General features: G+C 43.3%; 1 protein-coding gene across 1 annotated transcript in view; it reads right to left on the reverse strand.

Moving 5' to 3' along the window:
- Positions 1–6,399: 6,399 nt before the first annotated feature.
- LOC106901770 (cytochrome b5 reductase 4) overlaps positions 6,400–16,938 on the reverse strand; it is a 37,006-nt gene continuing 26,467 nt past the window's right edge. The window contains exons 11-16 of the mRNA XM_014964730.1: positions 15,725–15,865; positions 14,363–14,515; positions 13,219–13,369; positions 10,074–10,160; positions 7,417–7,581; positions 6,400–6,987 (exon numbers count right to left, since the gene is read on the reverse strand). Coding sequence (XP_014820216.1) covers positions 6,933–6,987; positions 7,417–7,581; positions 10,074–10,160; positions 13,219–13,369; positions 14,363–14,515; positions 15,725–15,865 — 752 coding nt within the window. The 3' untranslated portion in view covers positions 6,400–6,932. The remainder of the gene's footprint in view (positions 6,988–7,416; positions 7,582–10,073; positions 10,161–13,218; positions 13,370–14,362; positions 14,516–15,724; positions 15,866–16,938) is intronic.

Genomic DNA, 16,938 nt, shown 5'->3' on the forward strand with positions numbered 1-16,938 from the left:
GAAGATGTAATTTACCAAGGGAGAGACTGGCAAATCTCTCCCCACCACAGGCAAGACACCATGTTCTTATGTCCTCAACAGGTGCTGAAGGCTACGATAGAGATTACAGAATCACAGAATGATTTGGGGTTGGAAGGGACCTCTGGAGATCATCTAGTCCAACCCCCTGCCAGAGCAGGGTCACCCAGAGCAGGTCCCACAGGAACGTGTCCAGGCGGGTTTGGAATGTCTCCAGAGAAGGAGACTCCACCACCTCTCTGGGCAGCCTCTTCCAGGGCTCTGCCACCCTCAAAGTCAAGAAGTTCCTCCTCATGTTTAGGTGGAACTTCTTATGTTCCAGTTTGTGCCCGTTCCCTCTTGTTCTGTCACTGGGCACCACCGAGAAGAGCCTGACCCCATCTTCTTGACACCCACCCCTTAGATATTGCTAAGGATTGATGAGACCCCCCTCTCAGTCTTCTCTTCTCCAGACTAAACAGCCCCAGGTCTCTCAGCCTTTCCTCATCAGAGAGGTGCTCCAGTCATCATCATAGCCCTTTGCTGTACTTTCTCCAGCAGTTCCCTGTTCTTCTTGAACTAGGGGGCCCAGAGGTGAACACAGTGCTCCAGATGTGGCCTCACCAGGGCAGAGCAGAGGGGCAGGATGGCACCCCTTGACCTGCTGGCCATACTTTTTTTAATGCCCACCAGAATACCATGAGCCTTGGCCACATTGGTGCCTCATGGGCAACCTGTTGTCCACCAGGACTCCCAGGTCCTTCTCTGCAGAGCTGCTCTCCAGTAGGTCAACCCCTAACCTGCACTGGTGCACGGGCTTCTTCCTCCCCAGGTGCCTACACTTAGTGATCAGTTTCACTGGACAAAGTGATGGATAAACAACAAATCTGAAAAACAATTCACAAAAACAGCCTGAGCAGAAACAGGTATGTTATTCGATACAGAGTTCCCTTTCTCCTTTGACCTTCCCCACTCACCATTTGTGGTTCCTGCAGGACATCTTTGCAAAGGCCTGATAAAAGGTCCCGATGAGTGAAGGGGATTGATACAATTCCAAAACTACTGTGCACAGTGGGTACATGGGGTCCATCTTTACTGTGTTGACAGAGTCCCAAGGCAGCGGAGGACCAGTCCCGTGGTTCCAGTCTCTCTCACATGAAGAACCCAACCAGAGTCAAAGCAGATTCCACAGAGCTGTGTGGTTTCCAGGATGCGACCTTGGGAAGGCTGGTCAAGTCCCTGGCTGGTTCTCAAGAAGAAGACACAGCAGTAATTCATCACGTAAACTCTGAAGCTTTGCTGCCAAGTTTTCTACAGTCTGTGAAAGTAAGATACTAAATTATTAAACTTGTTTCACTGGTTTCAAAATATGCAGAGGAATCTCTGCATGTAAGTCCTAGTACCCAGGCAATCTATTATTTAAGATTTCAATAGTCAGTATTCTTTACAGGAAAATAATTTCACAGGATTTTCTGCACCAAAAAAGAACATTGTCCATTTAGCAAATGTACTGAAGCCCTGGTAATGGACTTATTTTTCCTAGGAGGAACAAGTGTGGAATCCTGAAGGGACAGTAGGTGGATTTAAGATAGTTATTTAATGCCTTTTTTTAGGACTTGAACTTGTGGCCATGTAGCATCTATTCTGCTTTTATTCATTCATCTCATTGGGTGGCTAAAGGCAGAGGGTAGGTGAAGACCACAGTATGGAAAACTCTCAGCGACTGTGGCATTTAGGAGTGAACACCAAAAGCCTGAGCTATTGGTGGGATCTGATGCTGTTTGAACAGAGGTCCCACCTGCTGGGAGGTGAGAGGTGGCTTTTCCTTAAGACACACCTGGCAACTGCTCAAGCCAGTTGGCAATGAGGTACTCAGCTGCTCTTCACGGCTCTTAAGAGTTGGGTTTTCCGTCCCTGCACTTAGGTACCCACCTTCGGGTTCCTAATTTTTAGAAGTCTTGCCCCCCTTCCAGCACCTAAAGAGGCTACAGGAGAGATGGGGAGGGACTCTTGATCAGGGAGTGAAGCCACAGGACGAAGGGGAATGGTTTTAAATAGAAAGAGGGGAGATTTAGCTTAGATATTAGGAAGAAATTCTCTACTGTGATGGTGGTGAGATACTGGAACAGGTTGCCCAGAGAAGCTGTGGCTGCCCCATCCCTGGAGGGGTTCAAGGCCAGGCTGGATGGGGCTTGGAGCAACCTGGTCTGGTGGGAGGTGTCCCTGCCCAGGGCAGGGGGTTGGAACTCGATGATCTTTAAGGTCCCTTCCAACCCAAACCATTCTATGATGATGTGATTCTAAACTTTAATGCAGTTCCATTTTATGTACCCTTCTTTCTCTCTCCTCCCAGTGGTCTAAGAGCACCTGTGGAGCCCTTTCATCATTTAGAGCATTATCAACTGTATGAAACGTTCAACACAGGAAAGGCTTTTTTTTCATTTTACAGTGCAGGAAAACCCCTAAGTTATAACCTTCCTGGCCATCATTTCTTTCCCTTCATCTCCCAAACAGCTGAAGTTCAGAGCTGTCACTCTTACCTCCTGTGTTGCCATCTTGGAGCACGCCTTGGAGGAGAACTGCCCTGGCTTCTCCACGCTTTTCCTTGCAACCATCACCATTTGGGGTGCAGTTTTCACCACTTTACCTGAAGCAGGTGACTCCTCTCTGAAGCAGTTTGGCTCCCCTTCACCTCTATTGGGGCTGATGCTCAAAAATTTGGCTTTTGTGGCACCGACCTCCGTTTGATGGAGAGGGACACAGTTCAAAGCAGAGATCCAGGAGGACCTCATCTCCCCAGCCAGAGCTGATCAATTGGTTCAGTCACTTTTTTTTGCATCTTTACTGGGAATGAGCCAGGCATTTCTTCTGACTCAGAAGGTGGTTTGCATCATACCGTGTGCTTTAACAAACCTACCTGGTTTTAAATATCCATTGTCAGAAGCTCCTCTTGCATGACTAATGGTCTAGTCAATTTGAGCAGCATGAGGTTATCCCTCTGCCACACAATCTAGAGTTTCTTCCCCACCCCCACGTTCCACCACATGGTTTTATACGTATCCCTGTATGTGCCACAAGTGACTCAAACTTCTTGTTTTCCTTGCTTTTAAATTCACGACGACTGCATCCTCCTCACCTCACCTTGGTGCATCTTAAATGGGTTCTTTTGAATGGGAGAAAATAGTTCCAACAGGACCTTTTCTACCTGCAGAGAGCTGTACAGACGGGACTGCCAGCACGCACATTTCAATTAGAAACACTTGCAAGCTGATGCCAAAAATCAAACATTCCTCTCTCTGACCTCTCCAAGCCCAATCATCAATAACAGAATCATTAAATCCCTTGGGAAGCTACAAAACACACTGGGTGAGTGCCCTCCTTGAGGCTAAAAGCAGAAGGATACATTAAGCAAGGAGGAATATCCTGCTGTTTGAAGGTTTAATAGCATCATCTGCCTCCTGTCCGGGACTTGGCAGCCAGCACAGGCTCCACACTTTTCCACACCTCCCCAAATTTCTCACCTGGGTCACCACGGCAACCCAGCAAGCCCAGTTTGTTTGAAGATGGGCACCCGTTTCCATAGGAACGAAGAAAAGCATCCAGGCCTAGGGCTGAAACTCCACCTGGGGAAAATGTGAAATGAGGCCAATAAAAGGAAAAATCCAAGACCAGAAGGTGGGGAGTTGACTAAGAGAAGCATCTGTATCGCACACGCACCAGGCCGTACGGAGAGACAGCCAGTAAATACCAGAATATTTACTCCAGCCCAAAACTGGAGTATTATTATATTTGGACTCTGACTAGAACTCGAAGTCACTCATCACACACACTCAAACAGCTCCACAAGAACATAAATAGTTTCCCCCCACCCCTCCACCCCAGTTACTGACAAATCTAATATCTAAAATACCTGCTCAGGTAGTTGAAATGTGGGATTGGGGGTAAGGAGAGCTTTGTTTGGGTCTTTTTAAATCCAAACTTCTCCAGATTAATACCACCAGCCCAGGAAAAGCACAGAGCCCCTGCCCTAAGTGCATTTACATACCTGTAGAAAATGAAGCAAGATTAATCTTGCTAATGATTTTGTAAAAACAGGTATACTAATAAAACCATTTAAAGTAAGATCGGGCAAATCAGAAAACTGTTAATCTTTTAGTAGCAAAACTGATTTTTTAAAATATAAAAATATACAGGAAGAACCTACCTTGAAGACAGACGCAAAAAAAAATCTAAAGAAAAAGAAAATCCAAAGCTGATTTCACAGCACTTGTAAATATTGGCAGAGTAAGACTCCAGAGAGAGACATATCCAGGCTGCAGCTACACTTGGAAACAATAACTGAACACCCACACCACCCCCCGTGACTGCCTACATTAGTAAAACCCATGGAATTAATGGTTAATTATTTCTGAAATGTGAGTAGCTCAGATTAGTAATCACAGTCACTCACAAATCCTTCAATGGCCACATTAGTGTAGTTGTCAGTCTCTGAAAACTGTTTGTGGAAAGGCTTTTATGTGCATTGAGAGGAAAACAAAGGCTTCTGAGGCAGCCAACTGTGCTTCAGACGGGTACAAAACGTTGCCTGACAGGCACAAATTAAAGAAAAAAAGTGAAAAAAGATCATGTATATAGATCTGAGTTGCCACTGTACATAGAATCATAGAGTTGTCCAGGCCGGAAGGGACCTCCAAAGGTCATCTAGTCCGACCCCCCCGCAGTCAGCAGGGACACCCCCAACTAGACCAGGTTGCCCAGGGCCTCGTCGAGCCTCTCCTTGAATATCTCCAGGGAAGGGGCCTCAACCACCTCCCTGGGCAACCTGTTCCAGTGCTCCACCACCCTCACAGTGAAGAACCCTCTCCTCATCTCCAGTCTAAATCTGTTCCCCTCCAGCTTGAAGCCATTGCCCCTCGTCCTATCACTGCAGGCCTTTCTAAACAGGCTCTCCCCGCACACAATACTCCAGGTGAGGTCTCACCAGAGCAGGGTAAAGTGGCAGAATCCCCTCTCTGGACCTGCTGGCAACTCTTCTTTTGATGCAGCCCAGGATGCGATTGGCCTTCTGGGCTGCAGCTGCCCACTGCCTGCTCATGTCCAGCTTCTCCTCCACCAGCACCCCCAAGTCCCTTTCCTCAGGGCTGCTTTCCAATACCTCACCCCCTAGTTTGTATTGGTGGCGAGGATTGTTCTGGCCCAGGTGCAGAACCTTGCATTTGCTCTTGTTGAACCTCATGAGGTTCACCTGGGCCCACCTCTCCAGCCTGTCCAGGTCCTTTTGGACATCTCTGATGTCTGGGCAGCCTGAATCTCCCCCAGCTCAGCTGAACCAGCTCTCACCCCTGCACAGGCTGCCCTGGTTTGAGCTCCAGGGATTACCAAGAATTCCGGTTACCACCAGGATTCAGCCCAGCTGCAGGCACCTCATTTTCAGCATCTCAGTTCCAAGCTCAATCCTGCACTGGGCAGATTCTCAAAATAGCCATTTTTCTCTTGTTAATGTAATAAATTAGCCTTGATTTTAGGTGTTCCACCTGGTGCCTATCTCTTCAGGAATTTGTTATAAAATCTATAATCTGCAACAAGTCTTTCAAGTGAAATTTAAAGTAAGTAAAACTTCAAGTTACACTTCAGCCACTTTTAACAAATAGTATCGTATCTAGATTAGAAAGTTGCAATCATGTCAAATGGCCATTTGTTGCTAAGCTACTTGCACAAAGCAAGTTGTGAGTAATAACTCTTCAAAACTTTCAAAGGAAATCAGAGGCTTTTAGAAGTAAAAGCAGTTCATCCTAAATTACATCTTAGGAACTCCTCAAAGTGCCTGAAGCTTTGAGAGTCTTTCACGAGGGGGAACAAGCATCTCTGCTCATCTCACCAAAAAGTCCACTTTGTGACCTGGAAACAAGCATCCCTCTGCTTAACTCCACTGCAGATGTCGACCAACATCTTCAACCACCCACTTGGGTGGGATCTGGATTTCAATTAAGGAAGGAGATGCTTAAATAGAAATAGGTATTTTCCCAATTAGAAATAGAGAATGCCAGGCGTAAAGAGGTCCCCCTGAAGTGGTTCAGAAGGGACCACCACAGGGATCTTGACACGGTCAGAGCAACAAAAAAAAGCAATCAAAACATTTGGGGACTATTTTTTGCCAAACAGAGAATGAGCTGGACTCTGGGTCTCTGTTACAAGTTCTCAGACGGTGTCCTCAGCTCATACAAACCTTTCTGTACCGACTATTCTTTGCCAAACAGAGAATCTGGGTCTCTGTTACAAGTTCTCAGACGGTGTCCTCAGCTCATACAAACCTTTCTGTACCACATTATAAACCGAAAATACAGAAAATGCACAAAAATGCAGAAGGTAATGTAAAATTATTCATTTTTATTATTTGATGTAAATTATTTTTTTTTTTTCTATTTTACCAAAGGAACTTGTCTTCTTTGTTTACAAAGCCAAAAATGTATCTGGATCACTCTCAAGTCAAATAGAGATTTCCAATGGAAAGGAACATGTTTTCAGCGCCCGGTTACCTGAGTTACAGTGCAATATTTCATTTCAGACAGTATTGCTCTTAAGACTTTTTACAGTAAGAAATAATAAGCTCTTCAAGTCAAAACTTAAATCAGTGCTCGTCAAATTTAAGAATTCTCACGAAGCAACAACGTGAAATATCTTACATAATGTGGACTATACATTTTTTTCTTGCCTCTACAATAAATTAATACCCTGGATTAGGAAAAAAATATTTACAAAAACCAAGATAAAACACAGTATAAAATTTTTTCAAAGGTGTATTTCTTCCCAGAAACAGTTTGGTACCAAGAGTGAAATTTCAAGTCTTAAAAAACTGCTTCTCACTTAATTAAATTCATAAAGGTAAATAAATAAGATTGAATTATACAAACAAACACTGATCTCCTCATATGGCTTTATGCAGTAAAAGCGTGTATCTCTTCTTGGGAGTATCCAAGATCCTTCAGGTACCTGAAAATCAGAAATTTAGTTGGTAACATTAGTATTTGTAACCCAAACACCACCACAGACAGAGCTGAAGCATCATCTCATATATATATGGCATATAAAATAACAACTTCTCTATGAACATCAAATTAAAAGCAGCATTTAAAACTTGGGGGAAAAATGGTCATTGTTAAAGAGATGCTCTTAGAAAGCTTTGGACAACTTCCTAGAGCTCATGAAATTTACTTATTGCTGATGTTTACTTATCTACACACTAATATACACCTAAAATATGATGCCAGGTGTTTTTTTTTTTATATTTTAAGATGTTTTCTTGCAAAGCAGAAAATGTAAAGATGTTTATGAAAGAACTACCAACTCAGGAACACTAAGGGGTTAGGTGACTGAATTTTAAAATAATTCCTTGTTTAGTTCATCATTTAAAATACTCACTGTACTCCTTGTTCTGTAAAAGGTGTTGGACCACAGATGCAGATGAGCACTTTGGAATCTTTTCTGCTTCTTTTCACAAACTCTGAGAGAAGAGATGAAGAAATCTTCCCTTCTTTACCCACCCAGTCCTTGGTTGGTTGTGAAAGAATGAACTGAACCTCAAACCTGGTAAGGAGAATGACAGAATGATATGGGGTTGGAAGGGACCTCTGGAGACCGTCTAGTCCAACCCCCTGCCAGAGCAGGGTCACCCAGAGCAGGTCCCCTCTGCCAGGGCTCTGCCACCCTCACAGGAAAGAAGTTCCTCCTCACATTTAGGTGGCCTTCCTCTGTTCAAGTTTGTGTCCGTTCCTTCTTGTCCTGTCCCTGGGCACCACTGAAAAAAGACTGGCCCCATCCTCCTGACACCCACCCTTGAAGTATTTATAGGTGTTGATCAGATCCCCCCTCAGCCTTCTCTTCTCCAGACTAAAAACACCCAAGTCCCTCAGCCTTTCCTCATCAGAGAGATGCTCCAGGCCCCTCATCATCTTTGTAGCCCTCTGCTGTCCCCTCTCCAGCAGTTCCCTGTCCTTCTGGAACTGGGGAGCCCAGCACTGGTACCAGTCCTCCAGATGGGGCCTCCCCAGGGCAGAGCAGAGGGGCAGGATGACCTCCCTCCCCCTGCTGCTCCCATCCTTCTTGAGGGACCCCAGGATGCCATTGGCCTTCTTGGCCACAAGGGCACATTGCTGGCTCATGGGCATCCAGAAGGTTATTTCAGAAATACTGTCTCCAATTAGAAATCTGCTACACGAAGAACTACTGACCCAGACACTGATGTTTCCTATGATCACTCTCTTGTTCCCTCAGCTCCCACCACGCAGTAGCAGATCTCACCCACATTTAGCTGTTCCTACCCATCAAGTCAATCAAATCACCTCCGCTATTGGGTATTTCATTATTTAACCCAATTTTTCAGTCGCAAAAATTTCAGCTGTATATTTTAACCTGACAAAAGAAAAACAGCCAGCAACCATTGAGACACCAAAGCACGGATTTTGTTGTTCCATTCTTCGTTTATAAAAATGTTTGTAGAGCTCAGTTCCGAATTAATGAAATAAGAATGCTCAGCCACACATGGGAAAATGTCAGTGCAATTTCATTAATGAGAAAATACTACAGTGGTTTTATAAACCCCACTAACAGTGTAGTTATTGAGTTAAAAAACCCAAGAAAACAAACACTTGTGTATCCAAGGCTCCCAGTGAAAGGGAGAAAGGGTTTTTACTTGAAATTTCAACAATGTCTAGACTATGAAGCTTGGAATGTGCCAGACATCACCGGGTTATGAAATGATATTGATTTTTCACTTCAGTGCTGTGAAGAACATGTGAAATTGACTTGTTCATACAATTTCAATTAAGAACTAAGTCAGCATAAACAAAAGGTACTTCTGTCACCTAAAATCCAGGCAGCGATGCTTCGTCTAGTGAGAACAGCAAAGGTTCTGAAATTAAAATATTAAAAATACTCCTACGTCTCCTGGCAGAACTATGGTCTGCTAAACTAAATTGACATTAGATGTGCCCTAGTGCATTTCAATCCGTAATTATTTTGCAATTGAGGGGAAAATATGCAAAAATTAGTAAGTAAAAATGAAAGTTAATTTCAACTTCAAATTTCTAGATAAACATTCTCTCAACTAAGTGACCCCAAAGAAACTTTTCAAGAATGTTGCTCCCAGGGTACCTTGTCCTTTTCTATCACTTCTGTGCTTCTCCTCGCAGAGCTCTATTTTCTATTGCTAATTATCTTCACCTTCAAAAAGCTTCTCAGTCTCAACAATCACCTCGTCTAACACATCATCCCCAATAAACCTCTATTAGTCAAAGCAAGTCCCTGGCTTCCTACAGGATCTACAGAACTTAATGACATCCCCTGCTGCTGTGCATCATCTGTGACTGATACAAACACATCTCCTTCCACTCCCCAGCTCTCATTAAATTCTTAGCTAAGAGTTTCCAGAGCCAGGATCTGGTTTCGTGCCAAAGCTGTACATTATTTGGAGCCCCAAGACCTGTCCTTCTGTACACCAGGATGGTACAAGTTGTTCCCCACAAGACTTTTACAGACCTTTCATCTTTAAGAGCTAATTGCTCGAGTTGGTCTCTCCAAAGTATGTCGTCTTCTGTTTTGTTGAAGAAGATCAGCTTCACTCTCCTGAAAAAACAAAACAAAACTGCAGATTGTTTCTGTATTTCAAACACAGGTTAAGGAATCCGAACTTAACTGCATTATATAGAAGCTTTTACTTAACATTTTGGTTGTTGGTTTGTTTTGCCACTCTGTAATGCTCAAATCTTTTTGCCACTAACTCAATATAGTATCCTTCTTGGGATACCTGAAAGTCTTGAACTCATGACCTCTCATTTCAATTTCATAATCCTAATTGTCTGCGGTTGCAACCTCTACCTCAGGGACTGCTAATCATCTCTGTAGCCCTCTGCTGTCCCCTCTCCAGCAGTTCCCTGTCCTTCTTGAACAGGAGAGCCCAGAACTGGTCCCAGTGCTCCAGATGGGGTCTCACCAGAGCAGAGCAGAGGGGCAGGATGACCTCCCTCCACCTGCTGTACACCAGGATGGTACAAGTTGTTCCCCACAAGACTTTTACAGACCTTTCATCTTTAAGAGCTAATTGCTCGAGTTGGTCTCTCCAAAGTATGTCGTCTTCTGTTTTGTTGAAGAAGATCAGCTTCACTCTCCTGAAAAAACAAAACAAAACTGCAGATTGTTTCTGTATTTCAAACACAGGTTAAGGAATCCGAACTTAACTGCATTATATAGAAGCTTTTACTTAACATTTTGGTTGTTGGTTTGTTTTGCCACTCTGTAATGCTCAAATCTTTTTGCCACTAACTCAATATAGTATCCTTCTTGGGATACCTGAAAGTCTTGAACTCATGACCTCTCATTTCAATTTCATAATCCTAATTGTCTGCGGTTGCAACCTCTACCTCAGGGACTGCTAATCATCTCTGTAGCCCTCTGCTGTCCCCTCTCCAGCAGTTCCCTGTCCTTCTTGAACAGGAGAGCCCAGAACTGGTCCCAGTGCTCCAGATGGGGTCTCACCAGAGCAGAGCAGAGGGGCAGGATGACCTCCCTCCACCTGCTGGTCACACTCTTCTTGATACACCCCAGGATGCCATTGGCCTTCTTGGCCACAAGGGCACATTGATGGCTCATGGGCATCCTGTTGTCCACCAGGACTCCCAGGCCTTTTTCCTCAGAGCGGCTCTCCAGCAGCTCAGCCCCCAACCTGTCCTGGTGCAGGGGCTAAGTCGGGAACACCAAGCTTTTAGAGTCTGAATATAAATGGAGCCTGGACCAGATGAAGTCACTCCAGCACCTGACAAGCCACCATGGCAAGAAGGAAAAATTAATTTACTTCAACTCATAACAAAACAGATGCTGCTGCACCTTAAGCAAACTGTGGGCATCGAGTTCTTGTAATAAATTGTGCTGAGGAGAGTTAAAATAAGCCACTCCTGTCAACTTTCAATGACAGAGTAGATAGAGGCACTCTGTGTGCAGCACTGTTCACACACATCCCCTACTGCCTTTACTCTGGTTATGGACAAAATGTCCAGATTTACATCATTTGTTATGCTCTCCTTAGTTTTGCTTCTATATTATCACCACTACCTGTACCCCATACATGAGTTTCCCCCTCAAGAAGAAAGAAAAAGATGTATTTCAAATTCACCAAAAAAAAAAAAAGTATTCCAAATTCACAAAATGCTTCCCAAGCATTTTGTCAGATGACATTTATCTTTTGGACTCACAAAGCCACCCACACATTATTCACTACTGACAACACATGACACTTTGGAAGAGCCAAACAGTACCCAGCCTCTCTGCTCGCAAAATAGGATTATACATAATGGCTGGACAATAAACAACATAAGGATAATGTCTGGGTTTAGATATATTTCTTTTCTAGAAGCAGATTTCTGCAGTACATGTAATCCTTTTTAGCTTTAGTCTGAAGACCAGTCTCCAATTAATCTTTCTATGCTTTTTCAAAACGTGCTTCGTAAAGACATAATGAACCAAAACATCCTGTGTTTATATTGAATAAAAGCCAGTATAAGAAATTAATCTTCATTAAAAGAGTCTGAATTCAAAGGGCGGGGAAAACAGTAGCAACTCTGTTGAACTGTCCTCTGCAAGAGCTTTAAAGACAATACTCAGGCGTAGTTTCCATGTCTGTAGTCTCCCAGGTTATAAAATGTTGTTCACATCAACAAAAATATAATCCCCTGAGAAATTCTACAAGACATGATTCTAGTGGCAAACTTTTGCTAGAAATAATAAAAACCCACCTCACCTCTACCCAAGGAGGCCCCTTCAGTAACTCCTTGCGTTTCCTTTTACAGTTGAGCGATGGTGCACTCTCTTCAGTTGAGACTTTTTACACTCAATGTCCCAGTTTAATTTACATTTGCAATTATAAATGGACAACCACCTCAAGCAGAAGAACTAGTTCTGGGGTTTTGAAGGACATTGGCCTTCCCAATGGCATCCTGGGGCCCATCAAGAAGACTGTGACCAGCAGGTTGAGGGAGGTCATCCTGCTCCTAGGCTCTGCCCTGGTGAGGCCCCATCTGGAGCACTGGGACCAGTTCTGGGCTCCCCAGTTCAAGAAGGACAGGGAACTGCTGGAGAGGGGACAGCAGAGGGCTACAAAGATGATGAGGGGCCTGGAGCATCTCTCTTGTGAGGAGAGGCTGAGGGACTTGGGTCTTTTTAGTCTGGAGAAGAGAAGGATGAGGGGGGACCTGATGAACACCTATAAATACTTCAAGGATGGGTGTCAGGAGGATGGGGCCAGGCTTTTTTCAGTGGTGCCCAGGGACAGAACAAGAAGGAACAGGCACAAACTTGAATATGAGAAGTTCCACCTAAACATGAGGAGGAACTTCTTTCCTGTGAGGGTGGCAGAGCCCTGGCAGAGGCTGCCCAGAGAGGTGGTGGAGTCTCCTTCTCTGGAGACATTCCAAACCCACCTGGACACGTTCCTGTGGGACCTGCTCTGGGTGACCCTGCTCTGGCAGGGGGTTGGACTGGATGATCTCCAGAGGTCCCTTCCACCCCATATCATTCTGGGATTCTCTGATAAAGGGCCAAAAACGTCCTGTTCACTCAAACAACGACAAGTAATACTTCTTCTTGTAGATATTTTTATGAGCAGAGTACAGAATGCATACGCAATGAAAAACTTTTTATGCATTTGAATATACTTAATGCTACGCTTATGTAAGTCACACTTTTGTGAAAACCAGAACTCATCTGATAAAAATATGTCACTGTTGTTTAGCAGGTGAAAATAACATAAAATTATTAATAAAGAGAGGCCGTAACTTAGCAGTTGTAAACCTTCTCAGCCCGGAAAACAGTATCTACATTGAAAACTTCAATACAAAAAAAAAAAAAAAAGGCACTCAAATACAAAGCTAGTTCTAAAAAGATCCTCAGATTTTCTTCTTGGTGAACTCATTTGTATCATGAGTAAAACCCAAAATGCAAATCAATCCATTTTTCTGATGGAAGTCAATAACCAAATCTGTGTAAATTCCCTAAGACTCCGACAGACTTTTCCCTCATGCGTGCCAGCTTTTGGCATAAACTGATAAAAAATGCTTTCATACCGTTTATTAATTTTTATTAAATTGTTTTATTAACACTGAAGCTTACTCATTAAGCATCCTCCTTCCTATGGATTTTTCTGGCTTGGGGTTATATCACAAGAAATGTACGTACCGGAGGGAAGTGACTTCAGCCAGAGCAAAATCCAGGAGTTTAACCATCGGTGTGAAGCCTGTGCCCGCCGCCAGTAAAACCAGATCTTCTAAACTTTGAACTTGTGACTTCTTGAAGTTACCTTCAGGATTGCTGACGGAAATATAGTCTCCTTTATTAAAAATAAACAAATGGAATGATAAGTCTTAATGAAATGAAAACAAACTAAGTGGTATTCTCATTTTTAGAAGGGCCCTTTCCTATTGCCTTCATCTTTGTAGTGTCAGAGTTTCTTTCAGAAGGGTACCACACATTGCACACAAGGATCACTCTTAAAAGAACAGATGGTTAATTATAATGTCATGTTTTGATGGATTTTACACTATGTGAGTAAACCAACGTTTGCAAAGCCAGTGTTAAAAAAAAAATAAAAATCTGACTCCTGGTTACAGTGAGGATAAGCTCATACATTCGGGGCATGAAGAATAAGGTTTAAAAAGTTCTAGGAATGTCCCAATGTATAAACAGATAAACTTATACCCAAGTCAGTACAGATTGGGGGCTGACCTGCTGGAGAGCAGCTCTGAGGAAAAAGACCTAGGAGTTCTGGTGGACAACAGGATGCCCATGAGCCAGCAATGTGCCCTTGTGGCCAAGAAGGCCAATGGCATCCTGGGGGGCATCAGGAAGAGTGTGACCAGCAGGTCAAGGGAGGTCATCCTCCCCCTCTGCTCTGCCCTGGTGAGGCCCCATCTGGAGCACTGGGTCCAGTTCTGGGCTCCCCAGTTCAAGGAGGACAGGGAACTTTTTAGTTCCTAAACATAAGAACACCTAAACATAAGAAGTTCCATCTAAATATGAGGAGGAACTTCTTTCCTGTCAGGGTGGCAGAGCCCTGGCAGAGGCTGCCCAGAGAGGTGGTGGAGTCTCCATCTCTGGAGGCATTCCAACCCTGCCTGGACACACTCCTGTGGGACCTGCTCTGGGTGACCCTACTCTGGCAGGGGGTTGGACTGGATGATCTCCAGAGGTCCCTTCCAACCCCACCCAGATCATTCTGTGATTCTGTGAAACAGTAAGAATCTCACGGTACCCAGACAATGACTCTGAAACCATACAGCAACCACTGCAAAAACAAACTCAAAACCCTCCAAGTTACACTTACCAATTTGTAGGTGGTCAAGTGCCTGCGTGAACAGTCCATGGGAATAAATTTTAATCATGAAATATATATGTCCACCATCGTGGTGAGATGGCTCTTTGAAACCCAGCGGCAAAAAAGGCAATACGGGTGTGTATGGTTTTACCACCTCTGTCCCTAGACAGAAGACAAAAAAAGGAGCTGAAGTAATACAGAAAGCACTCTACGGCCAACAAATTTAGTGCAAACAAAGACCAAAACAAACAAATAATCTGCATATCCCATAAAAATAACACCATTCTGTGCTGTTAAGCAAGTATGTTACTTTCCACTGCACCAGTTCTTATTCCAGTAGCCTTCCACTTCCCACTAAAATCTTCAGGCCACTGGACATTATATTATTTCTACACTACTCAGCAATTCAAAACAGTGGAAAGAATGATCTAGAGTCATCCCCAATGAACATGAAAATCTAAACATTTACATTTAATTTCAAGGACCACAGCTTGATTTTTTTTCTGAATTGGAATAGCAGATTTTTAGTACTGCATGATTATATTTTCTTCCACTATCATTTCAAAAAGCTACGGTGTAATTATAGAAAAAACCAAAAGACTGAATGAGTTGGACACCAGCAAAGAATTAGGCAGGGAGGAGGAGGACAGAACAGTTTGCAGTTAAAAGATATTTTAAAATTCTTCTGAGAAATCTCTCTATTTTGCACAGTGAAATGCAAGTACTGTGACCAGCATAACTATTAATATGCAAATTTTGAAAAGTAGCTTTAAAAAAATTATATGGATATTTCTTTGACCTCCCATTTTAAGGTTATCTTTTATAAAATTTTGAAGAAGAGTGCTTAAACAATCCTTTTTAAGATGCATCCCTCTAACAACCTCATGTTATCATTAGTATCATGCAACTGGAGTGTAAAGCAGTGTTTCCATGAGTGCTGGACATCCCTCAGATGAAGAAATATGATTTTAAAAAAAGTAAAAACACAACATTACCCTCCACGTGCCAAAAAAGGAGCAAACTAAAAGGAACTGACCAATACATATAAATATATATAGATGTATAACACATATAGCACGAGCCTCTCCCCCTTCACAGATGAACAGTGCTACTTCAGAAAAGAAAATGATTTAAAGGGAGAGCTGAAAGAAGAGCCGAGAAGGTCAGCAGTAAATGCCAGCCTCCTCGACAGTCAGCTTTCCAGCAATATTAATCCCATCAGCTTATTATTAAGTGCTAATTGCCATCCTGGAAGCAGAGACTTTCTAACTACAACCAGGGCATGAGTGGCCACGGAGCTGGCACTCTCCCAAGAAGATGAAAAGGGATTTATGTTAATGTCACCACGGCTACAGTCTCCATTCTTCTTACCTGCAATAATTTGTTTGAGGTAAACGTGGTGTCCAGCAGGAACACGGAGATGTGTGCTCTTGGGCAATGTTAAGCAGAAGAGCTTGGTGTCATGGGTGACTTCTGTCTTGGAAACCAACTTGCATTTTCTGTAGAAGAGTCCTAAAAACATGGTTTTACTTGTTACTTAAGTCTCAATTTGCTCTTCTATTCTTATATATCTTTTAATAAGAGATAAAGGTATGTATTTCACATAGACAGTTATAAAAAGACTATAAACACCTATAAATACTTAAAGGGTGGGTGTCAGGAGGATGGGGCCAGGCTCTTCTCAGTGGTGCCCAGGGACAGGACAAGAGAAAATGGACACAAACTTCAACGTAACAAGTTCCATCTAAACATGAGGAGGAACTTCTTTCCTGTGAGGGTGGCAGAGCCCTGGAAGAGGCTGCCCAGGGAGGTGGTGGAGTCTCCTTCTCTGGAGACATTCCAAACCCCCCTGGACACGTTCCTGTGGGACCTGCTCTGGGTGACCCTGCTCTGGCAGGGGGTTGGATTAGATGATCTCCAGAGGTCCCTTCCAACCCCATAACATTCTGTGAGTGCTCTGCAATGGCGCAGTTGATTACTGCCTGAAGGAACAGCCATCACTTTTAACATGCTCCGCGATGGCGCAATTGATTAATGCCTGAAGGAACAGCCATCACTTTTAACATTCCCTTCTTCAATAAGTACAGAATTACAGCCTGTCAATTCAATGCCAACAGCAACAAAAGGATTTTAAACAGAGAAAATCTTTCAAACCAGCAATATTTATCCAAAAAATGTTTAAAAATTAAGGGTTTAAAGAAGATGCTCCAGCTTAGCCATGCTTCTTTCTAATTGGCTTTATTTCCAAGGGTATAAATAAACTCTGCTAGAAGAGTCAAGTATCTAAATACATGCAGTTACCCCTGGAAATACATTCAGGTTACTAAATCTCAGCTACACATGCGATTTGTGCATGGACTATATGAACATCAAATTCATGACATACTACTATTACCACAGTAGGTGGGCCATGGCCTTTTTCTGCACACACTTCTTTTCTTTAATTATTCAAATACCAACCAGTGAGATATCCATTATAAATGCCTGCAGAGACATGATGTAAAGCCTCTGACATGGAATAAATCGTTCTTCATTAATATTTTCTTGTGTCTTTCATCTAACATCTTGCAAACTGCTTACTTGGA

This window comes from Calidris pugnax, unplaced genomic scaffold, assembly GCF_001431845.1.
Source record: "Calidris pugnax isolate Ruff unplaced genomic scaffold, ASM143184v1 scaffold219, whole genome shotgun sequence".
NCBI lineage: Eukaryota > Metazoa > Chordata > Aves > Charadriiformes > Scolopacidae > Calidris > Calidris pugnax.